Source organism: Anomaloglossus baeobatrachus, chromosome 1 (genome assembly GCF_048569485.1).
Source record: "Anomaloglossus baeobatrachus isolate aAnoBae1 chromosome 1, aAnoBae1.hap1, whole genome shotgun sequence".
Lineage (NCBI taxonomy): Eukaryota > Metazoa > Chordata > Amphibia > Anura > Aromobatidae > Anomaloglossus > Anomaloglossus baeobatrachus.
The window spans coordinates 899,362,047-899,389,097 of NC_134353.1; the positions used below are offsets into that span (position 1 = coordinate 899,362,047).

Here is a 27,051-nt window from a genome sequence, read left to right on the forward strand (position 1 = left end):
GTACCTGCAGAGTGAACATTACCGAACTTCTGTTTCCTCCTGATACAAGCCAAGTCAATAGAAGTGTTGTCCCTTAGTGCAGCCTTAATTGCAGGTGCTAATTCCCCCCCAGACGTCTTCTGCCAGGATAGACCTATGTAACAAGACAATGATGGTTCTTTCCAAGCACACGTCCTAATTATTGTGCGGACAACAAGTTGCTGAGTCTTGTTCCCATCCTGACTGACATTATCGCCTGCTAATCCCTAGGAAACTATCTCTTTAATTATAATCCTCTTCAGCCCAGAGCTGGCAAATGTCATTACAGATGCTGACAAGTTCATTCCTATCTTGTTTTGGGTTTTACCCTCCTGGTTCTCTGAAGAAGCTCCAGAATTGAGACTGTTAGTTAATGAGCCCCATGCATATAACAAAATGCAGTTTTTATGTAGAAACTGAGAATCTGACTCTGACATTTGCATGAACTGTATTTCCTCTAGAGTTCCCATAGGTCTGACTCCCTTAACCTTTTCCTATCCTGAGTCCCTTCGGGGGGACATTCCAAAAGGTCCGTTACACTCCTTTGTCAGGCCACTGCCTTATTTATCATTTACATGTGAATAAATTGATTTCCTGTTGATCTATTTTACAAAATTCATTCATATTGCAAAATTCTGTTTTGATGTTTTTTTCCCCAATTATAATAGGATTTCAATGGGTTGAACAAGAAATTTTATTGGATAGGAAAAGGTTAATTGTAGGGGTATAGGACAATTCGTGGACTGGAGTAAGATTTGTGGCCTAAGTAATGCCGCTGCTCATCACGGGTTTGACGAGCAGCTGCCCACGTTGTCAGAACTGGACAAAAATGACCTGAGACCACCAAAAGTCACAACATTTTAGCACAGCCTCACGTTGCGCCAAAGCTTTGCAGCTTTTTACCCCATATTCCTGGTTTGGTGCTTTCCTCATTGCAGTGCAATTTCCAATCAAGTACGATCAGATCAGACCCTATGACGTGACCCTGGGAACGATTATCTGTCTGGATAAAGAAAGCAGTGATTTTATCTGTGTCCTCCTGTTACAGCGACTTCTTCTGTACCATCCTTGAAGTCTGAGAACTCGCAGAACCTGTCCTCTGTGGTGTCTCTGTCCAGTCCGGCCTCCACAGCCTCCAATCTCCTTCCAGCAGTGTCTCAGCAGCACACGTCGGCGGTGCCGCTCTCCAGCTTACCGCAGCCCAGCGACCTCTCAAGCAGCTCTCTATCCCAACTCAACAGGTATGAAACCCATTCAGCTCGTCTGGCAGTAAGAGCAGCAGACGGTGATGGTATACCAAGCACACATCTGACCTTGCATTTGGAGATCTTTTTGGCTGAGTCTTGCTCAAACTGTTCTCACGACGCTTGTCACAGCTTCACTTTGTCACTGTAACATAGTGTCTCTGATTCTCCTTCTAGCACTTTGTCCGGGCACCAGAACAGCCTTCCTGCAGCATCTGTATTGTCCGCGGCCGTTTCCCACACAGTAAGTTCTTTTATCTTCTAACATTTTTTGATTATGCCAAAGCTGCAAAATATATTCCAGGAATCTAAACTTTTATTTTTTTATTTAAAAACTCTGTAGCATACGAGTGTGGAAAACACAGTATCGCTCCAGCCCAGCACAACGTTCTCTACTGCCCCCACGTCGGCGACGAGCACCACTTCTTCTGTCGTCAGCCTGGCCAGCAGCATGAACACTACAAACAGCTTGGGCCTGAGCGTTCCCAGCGTCAGTGTGCCAGCGGCCGCCGCCAGCACCCGATCTGCTCCACTCGTCTCTTCAGGTACAATAGTTAGTGGTACTAATCTTTTAGGTTGGTTTGGCTGCCAATAGGGTCACGAAACATTTTTCTCTATCGCTTCATTGGGGACACAAGAAACGATGGGTGTATGCTGCTGCCACTGTGAGGGTAGGCCTGCTGGGCTATAGGCCGTTTGTTTAGATGTAATAAGATTATCTGTGTGTGTGTGTATATAATCAAAGTATAGATGTTGTTGCAGAATTATCTGTATGTCTGTATGACAATTGCATAGACGCCATTATAACTTTAAGATGTGTGATCAGGAATGTGTTAACTAGATAATCAACCCAAAATGAACAAAAAGGTATTCATAATATACTGAGAGAATCTGTAATCAGTTAGTTCTCACCATGTGAAATGTGGGATGTGAGATGTGGGAGGTTGACTCCTCATTCTTGCACAGCAACATGTTAAGAAAGAAGTATTCAGTAGCTGGTTTAAGCTGGTATTAGGAAGCCAGGAACAGGCTAATGACGTACTATGTGGACATTGCTGGTTATCTTTGACCAATCGGACAATGTTGAACTGAATAACTGTGTGTATTTTATAATATACGGATCAGAAGACCATTGAGCTTCTCCTGAATAGAGACACGTCTCTCTATGTGGTTATTGTTCCTCATACATACATCTGCCCAGATCGATTTGAACTCAGTCTCTGTGACCCTGAAAAAAACAATTTGCGGTTTTCCCTAAATTCCCAACCTTGACACCACTAGTAGGCAGCAGCATACACCCATGGTTTCCCCCAATGAAGGCTCCAAGAAAGATTTTATGTAGAGTACCCAAAATCTTCTTTTCCATGTTACCCTCAACCCCATCTGCCACTACTATGTTGTTTTTATGGATGTCGCATTGTCATACAGACCTCTTTTTCTATCTGATTGGGCAGCGGACACTTTTACCACTATGGTAGTAGGGTCAGGGTCGTGGTTGGAGCAGACTATGCATACAGCGTATGTGCAAGAGCTACTAGAGTGATTGGGTGACCCCCAATTAGAGGAGTGCTGCTGACACACCACGTTTTCAACCGTCCTGCAGTTGCAGTGAACCTCGTGGAGCAGACGTCTTCCTCAGAAAACTGTTGCACTCAAACAAGAGGGTGGGAAAAAAAAAAAAAAAAGGCTGATGGATGCAAATAGTGTTCACAGGAATGTGAACATGCATTACTGCTTAGAAAAAAAACATGAAAAAATGAGATGCTTAGGAGATAAAAATGGCAAATTTTATGAGCCCAGTTACCACGTCACTGTGTATCTCTCAACTGGGTCCTAACCCGGTGAATGCCTCTTTGTGTCAATTCTGACTTCTCATATATGGGCTGGCAAAAGGACCTGCTAACAGCGTATTAAAAACGCCTAAAGTAACTGGGAGGAGTGCACAGAGGGCATGACCCCATAACACAAATATGGATAAACTGCCGGCACTTCCTAACCTGAAGGTCTGATTTCGTGCATAGTGAACAGATACTATCACAATAATAGTTGCACTCAAGCAAGAGGGGGAAAAAAAGCTGAAGGATGCAAACAGTGGAGAGAGGAATGTGAACATGCATTACTGCTTAGAAAAAATGAAAAAAAAAAAGATACTTGGAAGCATTTACTAAGTTAGGACCCAGTTGACAGGTACACTCTGACGTGGTAACCGGGCTCAAATAAAATTGGCCACTTTTATCTGCTAAGCATCTCATCTTTTTTCATGTTCTTTTAGTAAGCAGTAATGCATGTTCATATTCCTGTGTCTTCTATTTGCATGTTCCAGCTTTTTTTCCCCTCTTACTTGAGTGCAACTATTATTGTGATCGTATATGTTCAGCATGCAACAATTCAGATCTTCAGGTTAGGAAGTGCCGGCACTTTATCCAGATTTCCTCAGAGAACTGACACAAGTCCCTGTTAGCTAGAAAGTATCTGCGTGAGTAGAGGAACATGTAAGGTGCAATGGAGATGTCCTCCGTTGTGAATCGCTTATAGCTTGTATGTTTATAGACAAAGTTCATTTCTTTATCGTTCCTTTGGGAGACCCAGACCATGGGTGTTTAGCTTCTGCCTCCGGAGGACACACAAAGTACTACACTTAAAAGTGTAGCTCCGCCCTCTGAGCTTATACACCCCCTGGTAGCCAGTCCTACCCAGTTTATCGCTTTGTGTTCAGGAGGTCATACATCCACACATGCATTCTCATCTGATTTGTTTGACTTTTGGAAAGAGTTTGAAGAAAAGCGGGTCCATGTCTGGACTCCCGGCATGTCCCTTCTCACCCCACTGTGTCGGCGGTGTTGTTAAGGTTGATTTACAAGGCTGAAGCCTTACATGCCGCGCTCCTTCACCATCCCTTCTGGGCTCTGGCTTGAAGTGGGAGCCAGCACGGTCTCCATGCCTGGCAGGAGTCCGGTCTCCATCCACAGCCCCTTGAGGATTCTGTTAGACCGGAGCAATCATCCCCAGGGACATGGCCCTGCGTCTCAGCAGCTAAGTACCTGAGACGTTTATGTTGGGGGTCCCGGTTCTTTATTGTATGGGGAGAGTATGCTGTATGTGATTGTTTTTAACTTTTCCGGCGGGTTCTCCAGCTTTTGCCAGAGAACCGCGCCGATGGTGCCTGCTTGTCGGCCTCGCCGATTAAATTTAGGCCCCGGCTTCGCCGGAGGCCTAGTTTTGTTTTCCTGCCCTCGCATGTCACTCATGCAGAGGGACAGGTTCGGCTCCTCCCGGCGGCCGTTCTACACAGGGGAGGGACACTCCCCACTGCTGGGGCATCCCTCCTTCCCTGCAGGTCTCTATAGCCCTCCAGTTCCCGCTCTTTTATAGGAACGCCCCATTTCTCAGGCAGAGTTCACTCTGCTCTGGGACATCCTGCATTCTGCATCTCTGCTGAGGTGCTGCGCACTGGGGGACCGGGCTTCGGGATCTGGAGGGCACACAACACCGCGCTCAGCGGTCTGGTAAGCCACAGCCGGTCTCCGGGTGTGGACCTCTGTATATTCTCCCTGGGGTTCATTCTCTGCAAAGCCCCCACTCCAGCAGCATGTCTCACACAAGGAGCAAGGCTCCAAAGCTTTATGCTGCATGCACTGCATGTAAGCTCCTGCTGCCTGAGCCGAGTATTTATCCACACTGTGATGGTTGCTCTAACTTGGCGGTGCCACAGCCTGGAGGTCCCCAGTGGTCTCTCAGGCTGCTGCTGCTGCACCTGTGACTGAACCCCCGGCCTGGGTAGAGTCCTTTTCTAGGTCCATATCCCAGTCATTTGCGGAGTCCATGGGACTTTTGTCCAGGACTTTGATGAATATGCATCAGCCCCCCTCACAGGGTGCCTCTAATACTCTTGACAGAGGACTCCTATCCTCTGATCTCCGTCCATCAGAGCTCACGGAGGATTCATCATCTGATCCCAGACCCCGTCCTTCTAAGAGAAGGCGCAGGGTTTCCTCCCCCTCCCCATCCCACGGCTCTGTCTCAAGAGCTGACTCTCAAGATGAGGAGGATGCCCTCACTGGGGGCACGGAGGCTATGTATCCCATCGATTTCTCTGAGGGTGACTCGAACCTTAGTGATTTGATTGCTTCTATTAATTCTGTGCTGGATCTCAATCCGCCAGTGTCAGAGGAGCAACTCTCTTTGGCAGAAAAACATCAGTTTACCTCGCCTAAGAGAGTGAAGAGTGTGTTCTTTAACCACTCCAGTTTTCAGACCGCTGTGACCAAACCCAGGGCCTGTCCTGACAAACGCTTTCCAAAGCGTGGTTCTGATGACCGGTTTCCATTTCCACCTGAGGTGGTCAAGGAGTGGTCTCACTCCCCAAAGGTAGACCCTAGGGTGTCTAGGCTCTCAGCCCGGACCGTTGTGTCGGTGGCTGACGGGAACCTCACTTAAGGATTCCACTGACCGTCAGATTGACCTTCTGGCCAAATCTGTGTATGAAGCTGCGGGGGCCGCGTTTTCCCCGACCTTTGCAGCAGTGTGGGCTCTCAAAGCCATCTCTGCTTCTCTAGAGGAGATGCATTCCCTCACCAGGGAATCTATGCCTGAGATGGTTATCTTAACTGCTCAGGCTTCAGCTTTTTCATCTTATGCCATGTCTGCCATGCTAGAGGCTGCTCACCGGCTGCTCACCGCACTGCGGTGGCTTCAGCTAATTCTCTTGTTATCCGCAGGATTTTGTGGCTTCGAGAGTGGAAGGCAGATGCTTCTTCCAAGAAGTTTCTTGCTGGGCTCCCTTTAGCTGGTTCACGGCTGTTTGGTGAACAGCTGGATGAAATTATTAAAGAAGCTACTGGCGGGAAGAGTACTTCCATGTTACAAACCAAGACCAGGAAACCCGCCCAGGGTAGGAATCAATCGAGGTTTCGTTCCTTTCGTTCCTCCAACTGGTCATCCTCTAAGCCTTCCGCCTCGTCCGCTAACTCAGCCAAGGATCAGAAATCCAACTGGCGCCCAAAAGCGCGTCCGCAGAAGACCGCAAGGAGGTTCTGCCACTAAGGCAGCTTCCTCATGACTCTCGGCCCGCTCCAACCACATCCTTAGTCGGTGGCAGGCTCTCCCACTTTGGCGACGCTTGGTTAAAGCAAGTTTCGGATCAGTGGGTGAGAGACATCATATCTCACGGCTACAGGATAGAATTCTCTTCCAGCCCTCCAAACAGATTTTTTCTTCGGCGCTCCATTGGGAGACCCAGACGATTGGGTGTATAGCTACTGCCTCCGGAGGCCACACAAAGCATTACACTAAAAAGTGTAAGGCCCCTCCCCTTCTGGCTATACACCCCCCGTGGGATCACGGGCTTGCTCAGTTTTCAAGCTTTGTGCGAAGGAGGTCAGACATCCACGCATAGCTCCACTGTTTTTAGTCAGCAGCAGCTGCTGACTATGTCGGATGGAAGAAAAGTGGGCCCATATGGGGCCCCCAGCATGCTCCCTTCTCACCCCACTTTTGTCGGGTGTTTGTTAAGGTTGAGGTACCCATTGCGGGTACGGAGGCTGGAGCCCACATGCTGTTTTCCTTCCCCATCCCCCCTCAGGGCTCTGGGTGAAGTGGGATCTTACAGGTCTCCAGGCACTGAGACCGGGCTCCATCCACAGACCCAGAGAACCTGCTGGATATGGAGCTGAGTATCGTCAGGGACAGGGCCCTGCTACATTAAGGTACTCTGTGTCCCCGTACACATCGCGCACACACACACCAGCATTGCTGGGAGTGCTAGTGCGCCGGGGACAACAGCGCGGAGCGCTCGTGCTATTATTCACGGCAGCTTTGCTGTGTGAATTTATGTATTGGGAACTGCCGCACCGGGCCGCTGCTGGGTGTTTTTACACTGTGGCGCGGCTGGGACTTGTGGTGCGCCGGGGACTCCGCGCTGGCCGTGCACATAGGACGGCCGCGCTTATTACTCGAGTCCCCGGCTTTGCGGCCTAGTTTTCGTTTCGTTCCCGCCCCCAGCCCTGCCAGTCAGGGGAGAGGCGGGACGCTGTACAGAAAGTCAGCGCCGAGGGCTGGAGTCTGCTTTGCATTCTCCAGCCCCCTTCACTGGACACAGTGGGACGCCGGTTTCCCGCTCTTGCCTGGGGCACGCCCACGGCCCGCCCCTCGTCACACGAGCTGGAGAAGGACGCCGGCAGCCATTCCTGCAGTCCGAGCTGGAGAACGGAGACAAGCTCTGGGCAACCAGTCACAGGACTCTGGCGACCACACACCCGCCTATAGGCGGGCGGTAAGCAGCACCTGAAGTGCTGACCCCACTAAATACCGTTGTGTCCATTTGTATTTTATGCTTACACTGCACTGTAGGTCGCTATTTTTGGCTATATGCCCTCTTAGATGGCGAGACAACAGCAGCAAAAAAGCAAGGGTGCTAAGGCACAGGCTTTCTAGGCTGCTTGTATTGCATGTGCTGAAGTGTTCATTTGTACTTATGCTTGTATGCTATACATTGCACTGTACGGTCGCTATTCTTGGCTATATTCTCCTAGAATGGCTAGACTACAGCAGCAAAAAAGCAAGGGTGCCAAGGCACAGGCTTTCTAAGCTGCTCATATTGCATGTGCTGAAGTGCTCATTTGTACTTTAGGCTTGTATGCTATACATTGCACTGTACGGTCGCTATTCTTGGCTATATGCTCCTAGATGGCTAGACTACAGCAGCAAAAAAGCAACACAGGCTTTCTATGCTGCTTTTACTGCATGTGATACTGTTCCACCGGCAGGTTCCACTGACCCCCGTTGTGTGCAATGCTCCCCTGTAGCACTTGGTCAGCCGGGGTCTCTACTAGAGGTGGCCAAAGGAACCACCTGTGAACCCTGTCCATGGACGGGGACGGTGTTGCAGTTTCGGCTGATAGATTGTCATGGGATAGTGACTTGCAGTCCAGACAGGCCATGGGCAATCTTGATCATTGCTCCCTGGCCACCCTCATTTGGAACAAAATCAGTGCTCCGGGGGGGTCCCAGGCATTCCAGGGTGAAGGCTCTGACACGGACGACAGTCCCAGACAGCCTAAGCGAGCTCGCTGGGAGCGGCACTCGGCCTCATCACTAGTCAGGGTCACAGCAGAGGACTCTCTGTATGATGAGGCAGACGTAGCTGATCAGGACTTTGATCCTGACACCGCTCTCAATCCGGATCACCGGATGGTGACGCCATGGTGAATGATCTTATAGCGTCCAGCAATGGCATGTTGGATATCTCTCCCCCAGCTCCTTCAGTGGAGGAGTCAGCTTCCCAGCAGGAGAAATCCCATTTCAGTATCTCAAGCGTACATTGAGTACTTTTCTGGCCACGCTGACTTCAGAGAAGCAGTTCAGAATCACCACGCTTACCAGATAAGCGTTTCTCCAAATGTATTAAGGATACATGTTATCCCTTTCCCCCTGACGTGGTCAGGCGCTGGACCCAGGGTCCAAAGGTGGATCCCCCAATCTCCAGGCTTGCGGCTAGATCCATAGTTGCAGTGGAGATGGGACTTCACTTAAAGATGCCATTGACAGACAGATGGACCTCTGGTTGAAATCTGTCTATGAAGCTATCGGCGTGTCGGTTGCTCCGGCATTCGCAGCCGTATGGGCACTCTAAGCTATGTCAGCTGGTCTTGCGCAGCTGGTCTTGAGCACAGGTACATCTGTGCCGCAGGTAGCGTCCTTATCCTCGCAATGTCTGCATTGCGACTTACCCTATTAATGCTGTCCGAGAGAGACAGTCGAGGTTTCGGTCCTTCCCAGGCTCGGGCAGGTCCAAATTGTCCTAGTCCAAAAGGGCTCAAAAGGCTCAGAGGGGCTCAGATTCCAGGCGGGCTCAATCACGCCCAAGGAAGGCAGCCAGAGGAACCGCTTCCAAGGCGGTCTCCTCATGACTTTAAGCTCTCTCTCTCCGCATCCGCGGTTGGTGGCAGACTCTCTCGCCTTGGCGACATTTAGCTGCCACAGGTCACAGACCGGTGGGTGAGAGACATTGTGTCTCACGTGTACAGGATAGAGTTCTGTTCTCGGCCTCCGGCTCGATTCTTCAGAACTTCCCCACCTACCCACCGAGCCGATGCTCTTCTGCAGGCAGAAGGAGTGGTAATTCCTGTTCCTCTTCAGGAACAAGACACGGTTTTTCCTCCAATCTGATTGTGGGGGACCTAAAACTGCTCAACAAGCACGTGAAGGCCAGGCGGTTCCGGATGGCATCCCTCCGCTCCGTCATTGCCTCAATGTCTCAAGGAGATTTCCTAGCATCAATAGACATCAGGATGCTTATCTCCACGTGCCGATTGCTCCAGAGCACCAACGTTTGCTACGTTTCGTTATTGAAGACGAGCATCTTCAGTTCGTAACCCTGCCCTTCGGTCTGGCGACAGCCCTACGGGTTTTCACCAAGTTCAGGGCAGCAGTGGGAGCAGTCCTGCACTCTCAGGGTCACTCGGTGATCCTTCCTTGGACGGTCGACTTGTCAAGGCACCCTCTCAAGAGGCATGCCAACACAGCCTGAGCGTAGCGCTGGAGACTCTCCAGAGTTTCGGGTGGATCATCAACTTCTCAAGGTTAAATCTGACACCGACCCAATCGCTGACATATCTGGGCATGGAGTGTCACGCTCCCTCAGCGATAGTGAAGCTTCCGCTGGACAAACAGCGTTCACTACAGACGGGGGTGCAGTCTCTCCTTCACGGCCAGTCACACCCCTTAACACGCCTCATGCAGAGGCAGTCACTTTCGCGCAGTTTCATCTGCGTCCACTTCAATGGGACATGCTTTGCCAATGGGATGGGAAGTCGACGTCCCTAGAAGGAACGTCCCCCTTCTCAGACGGTCAAGGACTCTCTTCAGAGGAGTCCATCCTTCAAATCAATGTGCTGGAAATCTGGGCAGTGTATCTTGCCCTGCAAGCCTTCCAGCCGTGGCTGGAAAGCACACACATCCGAATTCAGTCGGACAACTCCACAGCGGTGGCATACATCTACCACCAAGGCGGAACACGCAGTCGGCAAGCCTCCCAGGAAGTCCGGCGGAGTCTGATGGGGGTGGAAGACAGAGCATCCACCATATCCGCAGTTCACATCCCGGGCGCAGAAAACTGGGAAGCAGACTTCCTCAGTTGCCAGGGTATGGACGCAGGGGAAGGGTATCTTCACCCGAACGGTTTTCAGGAAATCTGTCAACGCTGGGGGATGCTGAACGTCGACCTAATAGCGTCTCGGCACAACAACAAGGTTCCGATTTTCATGGCGCGGTATCACGATCAAAGAGCTCTGGCGGCAGACGCCTTAGTTCACGTTTGGTCGCAGTTCCAGCTACCTATGTGTTTCCCCCTCTGACACTGCTGCCCAGAGGGCTACGCAACATCAGGTCCGTTTGCCGCCGCGCCATCCTCATCGCCACAGACTGGCCGAGGAGGTCGTAGTCCCCGGATCTGTGGCATCTCACGGTCTGCCAACCGTGGGCACTACCAGCCCGGCCAGACTTACTGTCCCAAGGGCCGTTTTTTCCATCTGAATTCTACGGCCCTGAACCTGACGGTATGGCCTTTGAGTCCTGAATCCTAGCGTCTTCAGGATTATCTCAGGACGTCATTGCCACCATGAGACAGACTAGAAAACCGACGTCTGCCAAGATCTACCACAGGATGTGGAGGATATTCTTCTCTTAATGCTCTGCTTAGGGAGTGTCTCCCTGCCCATTTGCATTCCCTACTTTTCCTTCCTTCCTGCAATCTGGTTTGGAAAAAGGTTGTCACTCGGCTCCCTTAAAGGACAAGTCTCAGCGCTATCTGTATTCTTCAGAAGCGCCTAGCACCACTTCCTCAGGTACACACGTTCCTGCAGGAGGTTTGTCACATTGTCCCTCTGTACAAACGGCCGTTGGACCCATGGGATCTGAACGGGGTACTAATTGCTCTCCAGAAGCCGCCCTTCGAGCCTCTGAGAGATGTTTCACTCTCTCGACTTTCCCAGAAAGAGGCCTTTCTGGTAGCGGTCACGTCTCTTAGGAGAGTGTCCGAGCTAGCAGCGCTGTCATCCAAAAGCTTCCTTCCTGGTGTTTCACCAAGGCAAGGCAGTGCTGCGCCCGATTCCGGAGTTCTCCCTAAGGTGGTATCCCCCTTTCATCTCAATCAGGATATCTCCTTACCTTCCTTTTGCCTCATCCATTTCATCGATATGAAATGGATTTGCATTTGTTGGATCTGGTGAGAGCACTCAGAATCTACATTTCCCGCACGGCGCCTCTGCGCCGCTCGGATGCACTCTCTGTGCTTGTCGCTAATCAGCGTAAAGAGTCGCAGGCTTCCAAATCCACCCTGGCTCGATGGATCAAGGAACCAATTCTTGAAGCCTACTGTTCTGCTGGGCTTCCGGTTCCATCAGGGCTGAAAGCCCATTCTACCAGAGCCGTGGGTGCGCCCTAGGCATTACGGCACCAGGCTACGGCTCAGCAGGTGTGCCAGGCAGCTACCTGGTCGAGTCTGCACACTTTCACCAAGCATTGTCAGGTGCATACCTACGCTTAGGCGGATGCCAGCTTAGGTAGAAGAGTCCTGCAGGCGGCGGTTGCCTCCTTGTAGGGAAGGGCTGTTTTACAGCTCTAACATGAGGTATTAATTTACCCACCCAGGGACTGCTTTTGGACGTCCCAATCGTCTGGGTCTCCCAATGGAGCGCCGAAGAAGAAGGGAATTTTGTTACTTACCGTAAATTCCTTTTCTTCTAGCTCCAATTGGGAGACCCAGCACCCGCCCTGTTTCCTTCGGGATTTTTGGTTGTTCGGGTACACATGTTGTTCATGTTGAACGGTTTTCAGTTCTCCGATGTTACTTCGGATTGAATTTGTTTAAACCAGTTATTGGCTTTCCTCCTTCTTGCTTTAGCACTAAAACTGAGCAAGCCCGTGATCCCACGGGGGGTGTATAGCCAGAAGGGGCCTTACACTTTTTAGTGTAATGCTTTGTGTGGCCTCCGGAGGCAGTAGCTATACACCCAATCGTCTGGGTCTCCCAATTGGAGCTAGAAGAAAAGGAATTTACGGTAAGTAACAAAATTCCCTTCTTCTCTCAACTCCCCCCTGCTCCAAGGCCGCCGCCTTCTCGCAGGCCGTGGCGTCCTTGCAGGCAAACGGAGTGATTGTCCCAGTTCCCGCTCAGGAACGGGTCAGAGGTTTTTACTCAAATCTCTTCCTAGTTCCAAAAAAGGACGGTACCTTCCGGCCCATCCTGGATCCTCAAGCTTCTCAACAAGCATGTTCGGGTGCGGCATTTTCGCATGGAGTCCCTGCGATCAGTCATTGCCTCTATGACCCAAGGGGAGTTCCTGGCGTCCATCGACATCATAGATGCCTATCTACATGTGCCAATCGCAGTGTCACATCAGCGTTGGTTACGTTTTGCGATAGGAGAGGATCATTTCCAATTCGTGGCTCTCCCCTTCGGGTTAGCCACGTCCCCTCGGGTATTCACCAAGGTCATGGCGGCAGTGATTGCGGTCCTGCACCTCCAGGGGTTGGCAGTGCTCCCTTACCTGGACGACCTTCTGGTCAAGGGTCCATCCAGCGCAGACTGTCAGCGGAGTGTTTCGCTCACTCTCGCCACCCTAGCCCAATTCGGGTGGATTGTCAATCTTCACAAATCCACTCTGACTCCAGCTCAGAGTCTCACGTACCTAGGGATGCAGTTCGAGACTTTGCCGGCACTTGTGAAGTTGCCCTTAATCAAACAGCAGTCTCTCCGGCTAGTGGTGCGCTCTCTCCTGAGGCCCCGCCGTTATTCCCTCAGGCGCCTGATGCAGGTGCTGGGTCAAATGGTGGCTTCCCTTTGCCCAGTTCCATCTGCGTCCTCTGCAGCTGGACATCCTCCGCTGTTGGGACAAGCGGCCTTCCTCCTTACAGAGGTTAGTGGCTCTGTCGCCACGGACCAGGAGCTCTCTTCAGTGGTGGCTTCGACCCCCTCTCCCTGTCCCAAGGGCGCTCCTTCCTGGCTCCGTCCTGGGTGATTCTCACCACGGATGCCAGCCTATCCGGCTGGGGAGCGGTACATCTCCACCACAGAGCTCAGGGCACTTGGACTCCGTCCGAGTCAGCCCTTTCAATCAATGTGCTGGAAACCAGAGCTGTGCTTCTAGCTCTCCTAGCCTTTCACCACCTGTTGGCGGGCAGGCACATTCGAGTCCAGTCAGACAACGCGACAGCGGTTGCCTACATCAATCACCAAGGCGGGACACGCAGCCGCCTGGCAATGTTGGAGGTCCAACGCATCCTTCAATGGGCGGAGGACTCCAAGTCCACCATATCCGCAGTGCACATCCTTGGCGTAGAAAACTGGGAGGCAGATTATCTCAGCCGTCAATCCGTGGACGGTGGCGAGTGGTCCCTGCACCCGGCAGTGTTTCAGTCAATCTGCCGCAAATGGGGCACTCCGGACGTGGTCCTAATGGCATCCCGTCACAACAACAAGGTTCCGGTTTACGTGGCTCGCTCCCACGATCCTCAGGCCTTCGCCGCGGACGCTCTGGTTCAAGACTGGTCCCAGTTTCGTCTGTCCTACGTGTTTCCCCCTCTAGCTCTCTTGCCCAGAGTCCTGCGCAACATCAGAATGGAGGGCCGTCTAGTCCTCCTCATTGCACCAGACTGGCCCAGGCGAGCTTGGTATCCGGACCTGCTCCAACTGTCCGTGGAGATGCCGTGGCATCTTCCGGACCGTCCAGACCTACTCTCGCAAGGTCCGTTTTTCCGCCCGAATTCTGCGGCACTCAAATTGACGGCATGGCTCTTGAGTCCTGGATTTTGACGGCTTCTGGTATTCCTCCTGAAGTCATCTCCACTATGACCCGGGCCCGTAAGTCTTCCTCCGTCAAGATCTATCACAGGACTTGGAAAATTTTCCTGTCCTGGTGTCGCTCTTCCGGCCATTCTCCTTGGCCATTCTCGTTGCCGACCCTTCTGTCTTTTTTACAGTCCGGTCTGCAGCTAGGACTGTCCCTTAACTCTCTCAAGGGACAAGTCTCAGCTCTATCAGTGCTCTTCCAGCGGCGTATCGCCCAGCTGGCTCAAATCCGCACCTTCATGCAAGGTGCGTCTCACATCATTCCGCCTTATCGGCGGCCCTTGGATCCCTGGGACCTTAACTTGGTCCTCACGGTATTGCAGAAACCCCCCTTTGAGCCTCTTAGGGAGGTTTCTTTGTATCGTCTTTCTCAAAAGGTGGCCTTTCTAGTTGCCATAACTTCTCTCAGGAGAGTCTCTGATTTGGCTGCGCTCTCCTCGGAGTCACCTTTTTTTGGTTTTTCACCAAGACAAGGTAGTTCTCCGTCCGACCCGGAATTTCTTCCTAAGGTGGTCCCTCCCTTCCACCTTAACCAGGATATTTCCTTGCCTTCCTTCTGTCCGGCCCCTGTTCATCGCTTTGAGAAAGCGCTGCATACTCTAGATCTGGTGCGTGCTCTCCGGATTTACGTGGCTCGCACCGCTGCGCTTAGGCGGTGCACCTCTCTTTTTGTGCTAACCACAGGGCGGCGCAAGGGTCTCTCTGCTTCTAAGCCGACCTTGGCCCGTTGGATTAGATCGACCATTTCGGACGCCTACCAGAGTACTCAGGTGCCTCCCCCGCCGGGGATCAAAGCACACTCGACCAGAGCTGTCGGTGCCTCTTGGGCTTTTAGGCACCAGGCTACGGCTCAACAAGTCTGTCAGGCTGCCACTTAGACTAGCCTGCATACCTTTTCGAAGCACTACCAAGTGCATGCTCATGCTTCGGCAGATGCAAGCTTGGGCAGACGCATCCTTCAAGCGGCTGTCGCCCACTTGTGAAGTTAGGCTCCGCCTACTTCTTAGTTTTTTCTGTTTATTCCCACCCAGGGACAGCTTTGGAACGTCCCCATGGTCTGGGTCTCCCAAAGGAACGATAAAGAAAAAGAGAATTTTGTTACTTACCGTAAATTCTTTTTCTTATAGTTCCGTATTGGGAGACCCAGCACCCTCCCTGTTGCCTGTTGGCAATTTTCTTGTTCCGTGTGTTATCACCGGCTGTTGTCGGGGACAGAGTCTCCGGTTGTTCCGGTTCTTACTCGGTTCTACTTGTGGGTGGCTATTCTCCTTCAGCTTTTGCACTAAACTGGCTAGGACTGGCTACCAGGGGGTGTATAAGCTCAGAGGGAGGAGCTACACTTTTAAGTGTAGTACTTTGTGTGTCCTCCGGAGGCGGAAGCTAAACACCCATGGTCTGGGTCTCCCAATACGGAACTATAAGAAAAAGAATTTACGGTAAATAACAAAATTCTCTTTTTCCAGGCCTTGTATTTTAGACATTTCATCAAACATGACTTTTTTTTTTTTTTTTTTTTATTATACATATTCTAATTTATATATATATATTTTATTTTTTCTTCCATTACCAGGAAAAGCTCCTCCCAACCTGCCGCAGGGTGTGCCCCCTTTGTTACACAATCAGTACATAGTAGGACCCGGAGGTCTCCTGCCTGCGTACCCAGTAAGCCCAGTCGTTGTGTGTCGTACAAATTTGAAGAGTTTACGGTTGTGGCACAGATGTCATTCGTTTGTGATGTGATGTATGAGGATGCCTTGTGTGCACTTTTGCCTTTTTGTTTCACATCCAACAATTATGTCTGTATCAAATCGTGTGTGTGTGTGTGTGTGTGTGTGTGTGTGTGTGTGTGTGTGTGTGTGTGTGTGTGTGTGTGTGTGTGTGTGTGTGTGTGTGTGTGCGCGCGCGCGTGCGATGGACAGAATCTATTTTTATTTTTTCTTAAATGACCTGTCACCCCCATTATTCCCTCTCTTGATTATAATCCCGTCTTGTTATTTTTAAGCAGATCTATGGATATGATGATCTCCAAATGCTTCAATCCAGATTGCCAATGGTGAGTAGTGCTGTCCAGTGCAGTCTGTGGAGACACGGGGGTCAGTGGGTGCTCTCGTCCACTGATCTGGCTGCCATTAGAAAGACAGCATGGCCCACGGCTCATTCCAACTGAACGCCCGACCTCCTTAACCATGGGTGGAACACTAACACTACTCAGACAACACAGGATGAGGAAATCACAATATTAAGACTTTATTGGATCCCCAAACAATTAAAGGCACATAGCACATAAGCAGCAAAACCACAGAATGTAACCGGCAACAGTTTCTCACCCTTCTGCTGGCTCACCAGGGATTTAGAATGTCCATGCCTCAGAGCTTCCAGGGCTACTTACTCCAAACCAGCAGCACCCCGCTTTCGGCGGGCACCCACCGAGAATGGAATAACGCCGGATTTAGGAAGCTGGCTGAGGACCGCAAAGTCGGTAATCAGGTGACTGAATTCTCCCAAGTTGGATTCCTTCCTTAGGTAGTCCTTGATATCTCAGACAAATGCTTGCGTCCATGTAGTATTATAATCCAGGTTCCGTTATGGCTTGCCAATCGGACCCGCAGATCCTAGATTGGTATCATGTCGCAAGAGTCTGCCTGGGCAATGGACAGTCCTCCTTCTTATACCCCTGAGCTCTCCATTCAGACAATTGGGGTCTTCATGATTGGTGGATAAGACTGGGCTCTTATTGGCTAGATTTCAAGCCTTATACAAAATATCCCTAGTAGTAATGATCTCTGGCAGAGACGAGGGAAAGACAGCTAAGTTACATCGCATCTAGCAATACACTTATTAATACAATGGGAAGTTCGCATAATTGCTTTGTCTGGGTATCTGACCTTCACTGTCCAAGGCAATTACATGAGTCAACAAGAACTTCAACACTAGACTCCAAAGAGTCTTGTATGAACAATGAGGGGCTTATCCCCCATTTATAAACAAACTATCATCATGTCTGGCTGAATTTTAAGAAACTTAACCCATGCTAGGCACTGACAGTCCATGTCGTCACACTGTCCACAGGCATTGTATAAAAGATGCATTTTTTCCTAAATGAACATTACAAAATATTATGCTGAACCACAACAACACTCATCCATGTGCTCTTTTAGGGAAAAATACAGACTAGAGACGCCCCTCTTGGTCCCCAGGTTGGAGAGCTGCATAGATGATCAGCTTTCCTAACTAGGGGTTGTCTTGATGGGGAACCCCTTTAAATGTTTGCACCTATTCTGTTTTTTTCTATAGGACTACTACGGAATCACATTCCCTGCCCCAGCAACGCTTACTGGTAGAGATGGAGGACTCGCAAACAACCCATACTCAGGTTGGTTGACAGCATTAAACAGTAATCGTTTGTCCTGACTGTCCTGCCCGTTCTCCCGCTTTCATGTTTCCGCTGCTTCATACAGTTCCTCCACCTTGGTCAATTGTCATAAACTCTGAAAGTTAGTTTTTCACACCAGCAAATCCACTGAATTTTCTTGCTGTTCTTTCATTGTCGACCAGAAACCTGACAATCTTATTCCTTGAGACACTCAATTGTCATTTACATTTCAAAGGCACTAAAGGGGTTTTCCCAAGTTATCCACAAAGATAAGTGATAATTTGCTGATTGCCTGGACCACCTGCCGAACATGAAGTTTGACTACAGGGATGGCCGTGTGTGCACACCACCACACCTTTCATTCACTATGGGACTGGCAGTCACATGGACAATGAGTAGAGCACAATCGTCATTCACTCCAGGCACTTAAGAGCCCCCTCCTTGGGTTGGTGATTGTCCAGGGAGATTATTTATGCACAGAATTAAGGTCCAGTCACACTAAGCAACTTACCAGCGATCCCAACAACGATAGGGATCGCTGGTAAGTTGCTAGGAGGTTGCTGGTGAGATGTCACACTGCGACGCTCCAGCGATCCCACCAGCAACCTGACCTGGCGGGGCGTGGCCTGGACGGCAATGTGAAGAGACGTGTTTGTGGAGCTCTCCTGCAAACTCCCTTGATAAATCCCTGAATACCGCTGTTATCACTGCCTCAGCCGGCTGTCAGGAAGATAAGGTGGTGAGGACTTATCTGGAGTGAGTCTGGTGGATGCAGAGTGCCATGGTCCGTCACAGGCAAAAAGATAATGGAGGCGGGAAAGTCCCCAGCTCTCAAGATGGTGCCATGATAAGGCAGGAAGCTGAGAAAGTTAATGCAGCCTGTCCGGAGAGGATGCAGGTCGCGGCAAGGCTGGAGAAATTTGCCCGGACTTCAGAGAAATCACTTCAGCATATAGATAACAGAGGTGAGGAGGGAGAAGACAATGCCAGCTCTGATGAGATGGGGGATGGTGAAAAGCAGCAAGATAAGACAGGAGAAGTGGAGAAAGCACATAGTGCACAGGAGGCTCCAGAAAGCCCCACTTTAAAGGACAGTTTTGCAGTGGTGTCTTTTTGTAAAACAGCTCTGACTACCCTGACGAAGCAAGTTAAGGGATTACAGGCAGAGGTTGCTGACATCAAGAAAGACCTCAAGAAAGCCGATCTGAGAACAACGGCTGTAGAGGAGAGAGTGGGGATAACAGAGGATCATATTACAAAACTACAAAAGTCTGAAAAAACATTTGCACAGCAGATAGCCGAAATCATGGCAAAAAATGATGATTTAGAGAACCGCTCTAGAAGAAATAACATCCGAATTGTCAGCATCCCTGAGAAAGCGGAAGGAAGAAACCCCACTGAATATGTAGAAGACTGGCTCAGGGGGAAAATGGGTGCTAATGTCTTATCCAAGCTCTATGCCGTGGAACATGCACACAGAGTCCCGATGCGGCCACAACCAGCAGGCAGGGACCCTCGCACTATGCTAGCCAAGCTCCTCAACTACAGAGACAGGGACACTATACTGCGAAAGGCAAGAGACATGGAGGATCTTATGATTGACGGCCAGAGAATTTCCATATACCCGGACTACTCCAATTCTGTTCAAAAGCTACGTATGACTTTTACAGGAGTAAAGAGGCGCCTGCGAGAGATGGGGGTGCAATACTCAATGATGTTCCCGGCAAAGCTAAGAGTGACGGCGTTGGAGCGGGTGCACTTTTTTACAACTCCAGAGGAAGCCATGCAGTGGTTGGACGCAAACGAAAAGCGGATCCGTTTGAAGGAATGAGCTGACTGTCTGAATCTGCAGTGTGTTGGAGAAGGCCGGCTGAGGCTCTACAACATCCTTAGGAGCTTACAGGGGACCCTTCTTGTTTTTTCTTTTTTTTTTCTCCTTCCCTTTGGGATTGAGGTAGTATGCAGGGGGAATGCGAAGGGTTTGATGTGAGCTTCGCAGGACTTGGGGACTGCCTAATTAGGCGCGGTGGTGGTATTTACAATTTGAGATTCCAGTTTAATTACTGTTCGCCATTTTACTGTTATATTGGTTGAGTGGAATATGATTATACATAGAAAGGGGGGGAGTGGAGAATTGTTGGAAAAGGGACGAGTTTTAAAATGTGTCTAAGAGGGAGGTAGGGGGGAATTTAGTAGGGATTATGGACCAGGTTTGGAAAACCCGATGCTTCACGGGAGTACTCGAAAACACGAAGTGGTGGGGAGTAGGAGGGGAGGGGAGCAGGGGGGGAGGGGGGAAAGGGGTAGGGTAGAGGCAGCATGGGGAGATACTACAAGGTTTGATGGTTTTACTGGGTGGGATAATGGGGGATAGAATTAAGGTGTTGAGTTGGAATATTAGAGGGTTATCAGATAGGTCTAGGAGAGCGGCATTAATTAAATATGTTCAAGACCAGAACCCGTCAGTAATATGTCTACTAGAAACGCATCTAACAAAGGAGACAACACATGTTTTAAATAGGAGATGGGTGCAGAAGGCCTATCACTCCACCTTTCTTTGTCGCTCCTAATTGGGAGACCCAGACAATTGGGTGTATAGCTACTGCCTCCGGAGGCCACACAAAGTACTACACTTAAAAGTGTAAAACCCCTCCCCTTCTGGCTATACACCCCCCCGTGGGATCACGGGCTCCTCAGTTTTATGCTTTGTGCGAAGGAGGCCATACATCCACGCATAGCTCCACTGTTTAGTCAGCAGCAGCTGCTGACTATGTCGGATGGAAGAAAAGAGGGCCCATACGAGGGCCCCCAGCATGCTCCCTTCTCACCCCACTTTCTGTCGGCGGTGTTTGTTAAGGTTGAGGTACCCATTGCGGGTACGGAGGCTGGAGCCCACATGCTGATTCCTTCCCCATCCCCATTAGGGCTCTGGGTGAAGTGGGACTTTACCGGTCTCCGGGCACTGAGGCCGTGCTCCATCCACAGCCCCTGGAGGATCTGCTGGATACGGAGCGGAGTTTCCTCAGGGACAGGACCCTGCTCCATCAAGGTACTCCGTGTCCCCGTGCTTATCGCACGCACACTGCAGCATTGCTGGGTGTGTTAGTGCGCCGGGGTAAACAGCGCTGCTGCGCTTGTGCCGTTACTCACTACAGCTCTGCTGAGTGAGGTGACTTAGTACGATCGGCCGATCCGGCCGCGGGGGTCAGTTTTTACTGCGTCGCGGCTGGGATTTGTGGTGCGCCGGGGACTTCCGCGCTGGCCGTGCATATATGACGGCCGCGCTAGATTACTACAGTCCCCGGCTTTTGCGGCCTAGTTCGTATCGTTCCCGCCCCCAGACCTGCCAGTCAGGAGGAGGGCGGGACGCTGTACAGACCAGCAGCGCTAAGAGCTGGAGTCTGTTTTACATACTCCAGCCCTCACACTAGGCACAGTGGGACGCAGTTTCCCGCACTTTTGTTTGTGACGCCCACGGTCCGCCCCTCTTCACAGGACGCCGGCAGCCATTCCTGCCTGCACGCTGAGCTGCAGAGGGGAGACGGGGAGACTCAGACAAGGGATTCTACGACCTCACACCCGCTTTTCAGCGGGCGGTAAGCAGCCCTCAAGGGCTCTCCCCCACTTGTGCCATAGTGTACTTTGTATTTTGTGCTGGCAATACTTTGCACTGTACAGTCGCTGGTGATTTTCTGCTATATACCCTCCTTAGATTTCTCAAGGAGACAACAGCATGTCGTCCGCAAAAAGCAAAAGTGCCAAGGCACGGACTTTATATGCTGCTTGTACCGCATGTGGGGCTACTCTACCGGCAGGTTCCACTGACCCCCATTGTGTGCAGTGCTCGGCCCCTGTGGCAATTGCTCAGCCGGGGCCGCTGCTAGAGGTGACCCAGGGAGAACCACCTGTGAATGCTGTCCAGGTGACAGGGACGGAGTTTGCAGCTTTTGCTGACAGATTGTCTATGACTATGTCTAAAATTCTTGAAACATTGCAGTCTAGACCAGTAACTCAGACCATGGGCACTGTGGAATCATTGCCCCCTGGTCCCCCTCAGCTGGACCACTTCCTAGCTCCGGGGGTGTCACATGCACCCCAGGGTGACGGCTCTGACTCGGACGACAGTCCCAGACAACCTAAGCGGGCTCGCTATGAGCGACCCTCAACTTCATCACACTGGTCAGGGTCCCAGCGGGACGACTCTCTGTGTGATGAGGCGGATGTAACTGATCAGGAGTCTGATGCTGGGGCCGCTCTCAATCTAGATACCCCGGATGGTGACGCCATAGTGAATGATCTTATAGCGTCCATCAATAAGATGTTAGATATTTCTCCACCAGCCCCTCCTGTGGAGGAGGCAGCTTCACAGCAGGAGAAATTCCATTTCAGGTATCCCAAGCGTAAATTAAGCACTTTTCTGGACCACTCTGACTTTAGAGACGCAATCCAGAAACACCACGCTTATCCAGATAAGCGTTTTTCCAAACGGCTTAAAGATACACGCTATCCTTTTCCCCCTGACGTGGTCAAGGGCTGGACACAGTGTCCCAAGGTGGACCCTCCAATCTCCAGGCTTGCAGCCAGATCTCTAGTTGCAGTGGAAGATGGGGCGGCACTTAAAGATGCCACTGACAGACAGATGGAGCTCTGGTTAAAATCCATCTATGAAGCGATTGGAGCGTCGTTGGCGCCAGCATTCGCAGCCGTATGGGCACTCCAAGCTATTTCAGCTGGGCTTACACAGGTCGACACGGTCACACGTACATCTGCTCCGCAGGTGGCACCCTTGACCTCTCAAATGTCTGCATTCGCGTCTTACGCGATTAATGCTGTCCTAGACTCTACGAGCCGTACGGCGGTGGCGTCAGCCAACTCTGTGGTTTTACGCAGAGCCCTGTGTTTGAGAGAATGGAAGGCAGATTCTTCTTCCAAGAAGTGCTTAACCAGTTTGCCTTTTTCTCGTGACCGATTGTTTGGTGAGCGTTTGGATGAAATCATTAAACACTCCAAGGGTAAGGATTCATCCTTACCTCAGCCCAGACAAAACAAAGCCCAACAGAGGAGGGGACAGTCTGGTTTTCGGTCCTTTCGAGGCTCAGGCAGGTCCCAATTCTACTCGTCCAAAAGGACTCAAAAGGATCAGAGGGGCTCAGATTCTTGGCGGACTCAATCACGCCCAAAAAAGCCAGCCGGAAGAACCGTTACCAAGACGGCTTCCTCATGACTCTCAGCCTCCTCTCTCCGCATCCTTGGTCGGTGGCAGGCTCTCCCGCTTTGGCGACATTTGGCTGTCACAGGTCAAAGACCGTTGGGTGAGAGACATTCTGTCTCACGGGTACAGGATAGAGTTCAGCTCTCGTCCTCCAACTCGCTTCTTCAGAACTTCTCCACCGCCCGACCGAGCCGATGCTCTGCTACAAGCGGTGTCCGCTCTAAAGGCGGAAGGAGTGGTGACTTCTGTTCCTCTTCAGGAACAAGGTCACGGTTTTTACTCCAATTTGTTTGTGGTGCCAAAGAAAGACGGGTCGTTCCGTCCCGTCCTGGATCTAAAGCTGCTCAACAAACACGTAAAAACCAGGAGGTTCCGGATGGAATCTCTCCGCTCCGTTATACGCCTCAATGTCTCAAGGAGATTTCCTAGCATCAATAGACATCAAGGATGCTTATCTCCACGTGCCAATTGCGCCAGAGCATCAGCGTTTTCTACGCTTCGTTATAGGAAGCGAACACCTGCAGTTCGTAGCTCTACCTTTCGGGCTGGCGACAGCCCCTCGGGTCTTCACCAAGGTCATGGCAGCAGTAGTAGCAGTCCTGCACTCGCAAGGTCACTCCGTGATCCCATATTTGGACGATCTACTTATCAAGGCACCCTCTCAAGAGGCATGCCAACACAGCCTGAACGTGGCACTGAAGACTCTCCAGAGTTTCGGGTGGATTATCAACTTTTCAAAGTCAAATCTAACCCCGACCCAATCACTAACATATCTTGGCATGGAGTTTCATACTCTCTCAGCGATAGTGAAACTTCCACTGGACAAACAGTGCTCGCTACAGATAGGGGTGCAATCTCTCTTTCAGGGCCAGTCGCACCCCTTGAGGCGCCTCATGCACTTCCTAGGGAAGATGGTAGCAGCAATGGAAGCAGTTCCTTTTGCGCAGTTTCATCTGCGTCCACTACAATGGGACATTCTCCGCCAATGGGACGGGAAGTCGACGTCCCTCGACAGGGAGGTCTCCCTCTCTCAGGCAGCCAAGGAATCTCTCCGGTGGTGGCTTCTTCCCACCTCATTGTCAAAAGGAAAGTCGTTCCTACCCCCATCCTGGGCGGTGGTCACGACAGATGCGAGTCTATCAGGGTGGGGAGCAGTGTTTCTCCACCACAGGGCTCAAGGTACGTGGACTCGGAAAGAGTCCACCCTTCAGATCAAGGTTCTGGAGATCAGAGCAGTCTATCTTGCCCTACAAGCCTTCCAACAGTGGCTGGAAGGCAAGCAGATCCGAATTCAGTCGGACAACTCCACAGCGGTGGCATACATCAACCACCAAGGGGGAACACGCAGTCGGCAAGCCTTCCAGGAAGTCCGGCGGATTCTGACGTGGGTGGAAGACACGGCATCCACCATATCCGCAGTTCACATCCCAGGCGTAGAAAACTGGGAAGCAGACTTTCTCAGTCGCCAGGGCATGGACGCAGGGGAATGGTCTCTTCACCCGGACGTGTTTCAGGAGATCTGTCGCCGCTGGGGGATGCCGGACGTCGACCTGATGGCGTCACGGCACAACAACAAGGTCCCGGTTTTCATGGCACGGTCTCACGATCACCGAGCTCTGGCGGCAGACGCCTTAGTTCAAGATTGGTCGCAGTTCCGGCTACCGTATGTGTTCCCACCTCTGGCATTGTTGCCCAGAGTGCTCCGCAAAATCAGGTCCGACTGCCGCCGCGCCATTCTCGTCGTTCCAGACTGGCCAAGGAGGTCGTGGTACCCGGATCTGTGGCACCTCACGGTAGGCCATCCGTGGGCACTACCAGACCGTCCAGACTTGCTGTCTCAAGGGCCGTTTTTCCATCTGAATTCTGCGGCCCTGAACCTGACTGTGTGGCCATTGAGTCCTGGATCCTAGCGGCCTCAGGTTTTTCTCATGAAGTGGTTGCCACCATGAGACAGGCTAGGAAGCCATCCTCCGCCAAGATCTACCACAGGACGTGGAGGATATTCCTATCTTGGTGCTCTGCTCAGGGAGTTTCTCCCTGGCCTTTTGCATTGCCTACTTTTCTTTCCTTCCTGCAGTCTGGGTTGGAAAAAGGTTTGTCGCTTGGCTCCCTTAAGGGTCAAGTCTCCGCGCTATCCGTATTTTTCAGAAACGCCTGGCGCGACTTCCTCAGGTACGCACGTTCCTACAAGGGGTTTGTCATATCGTCCCCCCTTACAAGCGGCCGTTGGAGCCCTGGGACCTGAACAAGGTTCTAATTGCTCTCCAAAAGCCGCCTTTCGAGCCTATGAAGGAGGTTTCCCTTTCTCGTCTTTCACAGAAAGTGGCCTTTCTAGTGGCGGTCACGTCTCTTCGGAGAGTGTCCGAGCTGGCGGCGTTATCATGCAGATCTCCATTCCTGGTGTTTCACCAGGACAAGGTAGTTCTGCGTCCAATTCCAGAATTTCTTCCCAAGGTGGTATCTTCCTTTCATCTCAATCAAGATATCACTTTACCGTCTTTGTGTCCGCATCCAGTTCACCAATTTGAAAAAGGTTTGCATTTATTGGATCTGGTGAGAGCACTCCGGATCTACATTTCCCGCACGGCGCCTCTGCGCCGCTCGGATGCACTCTTTGTCCTTGTCGCTGGTCAGCGTAAAGGGTCGCAAGCTTCCAAATCCACCCTTGCGCGTTGGATCAAGGAACCAATTCTTCACACCTACCGTTCTGCTGGGCTTCCGATTCCATCAGGACTGAAGGCCCATTCTACCAGAGCCGTGGGTGCGTCCTGGGCATTACGGCACCAGACTACGGCTCAGCAGGTGTGCCAGGCGGCTACCTGGTCGAGTCTGCACACTATTACCAAGCATTATCAGGTGCATACCTACGCTTCGGCGGATGCCGGCCTAGGTAGACAAGTCCTTCAGGCGGCGGTGGCTCACCTGTAGGAAAGGGCTGTTTGACGGCCCTATCACGAGGTATTCTTTTACCCACCCAGGGACTGCTTTTGGACGTCCCAATTGTCTGGGTCTCCCAATTAGGAGCGACAAAGAAGAAGGGAATTTTGTTTACTTACCGTAAATTCCTTTTCTTCTAGCTCCAATTGGGAGACCCAGCACCCGCCCTGTTTTCTTAGGAAGTTTGTTTTTTTCGGGTGCACATGTTGTTCATGTTGAACAGTTCAGTTCTCCGAGGTTGTTTCTCGGGTTGAATTTGTATTTAAAACAGTTATTGGCTTTCCTCCTTCTTGCTTTTGCACTAAAACTGAGGAGCCCGTGATCCCACGGGGGGGTGTATAGCCAGAAGGGGAGGGGCCTTACACTTTTAAGTGTAGTACTTTGTGTGGCCTCCGGAGGCAGTAGCTATACACCCAATTGTCTGGGTCTCCCAATTGGAGCTAGAAGAAAAGGAATTTACGGTAAGTAAACAAAATTCCCTTCTTTCCAACTATGCAAGGGGTGTATCACTGCTGATCCATAACTCTGTGCAATATGAAGAGATAGAAGTGTATGCGGATAAAGAGGGACAGTGTGTGGCCGTCAAGTGTAAAATATTTGGCAGACTCATGTGTATAGCTGCAATATATATACCACCTCCATATAGGTGCACCAAACTAAGGGAGATAAGGGAGTTCTCTGAGAAGGGGGGAGTAATCCCTTTTTTACTGGTGGGGGACTTCAATAATGTGATAGACCTGTACTGGGATAGGAGTAGTAGACCTCCAGGTATCCAGGATAGTTGTATGACTTCGTTTGGCACTCTTATTGGGGAACTTGGAATGGTGGATGCCTGGCGAGTGAGGAATGGGAGGGTATCCTGCTTCTCTTGTTATTCGGCTTCACATAACACTCTGTCCCGCATTGACATGGCTCTAGCTAGTGATCTGATGGATGCAATGATAAGCGACGTGCAATATCTGACAAGAGTGATTTCAGATCATAGCCCAATTCTAGTATCCATACGACGGGGGACCCTGACAGGGGGAAGGAGGGGAGAGTGGAAGCTTCATCCAGCATGGATCCGTCCTATTAATATGGGGAATATAGAACGGGATCTTGGGGATTTCTTTGTCCACAACGAGGGTAGCACTGGTCCGCTGGTGGTATGGGATGCGATGAAGGCATACCTCAGGGGGCTCCTGTTCAGGGATATCTGTAAACGTAAAACACAGACGAGGCAGGATGAGAAAGATAGGCTGGAGGCCTTAGATAAGGCAGAGCTGGAAGCAATCCGGAGTACTACTACGGACGCGAAGCAAAATCTTAGGCAGGCGCATGAACAGGTTAATAAGATGCTTTTGGAGAAGGCGGCAAGGAAGCAGGCATTCCAAAAATTGCATTTTTATGAGGAGGGGGAAAAAGTTGGTCATCTATTATC

The 27,051-nt window shown here is 51.0% G+C and overlaps 1 protein-coding gene across 9 annotated transcripts in view; it reads left to right on the forward strand.

Moving 5' to 3' along the window:
• UBAP2 (ubiquitin associated protein 2) overlaps positions 1 to 27,051 on the forward strand; it is a 230,400-nt gene that overhangs the window by 157,625 nt on the left and 45,724 nt on the right. For 6 of the 9 annotated variants that reach the window (XM_075327133.1, XM_075327077.1, XM_075327108.1 and 3 more), the window contains exons 17-22: positions 1,067 to 1,259; positions 1,440 to 1,506; positions 1,606 to 1,807; positions 15,680 to 15,771; positions 16,112 to 16,162; positions 17,404 to 17,482. In XM_075327133.1, coding sequence (XP_075183248.1) covers positions 1,067 to 1,259; positions 1,440 to 1,506; positions 1,606 to 1,807; positions 15,680 to 15,771; positions 16,112 to 16,162; positions 17,404 to 17,482 — 684 coding nt within the window. The remainder of the gene's footprint in view (positions 1 to 1,066; positions 1,260 to 1,439; positions 1,507 to 1,605; positions 1,808 to 15,679; positions 15,772 to 16,111; positions 16,163 to 17,403; positions 17,483 to 27,051) is intronic. The other 3 variants (XM_075327139.1, XM_075327097.1, XM_075327125.1) reach the window with 1 other exon arrangement.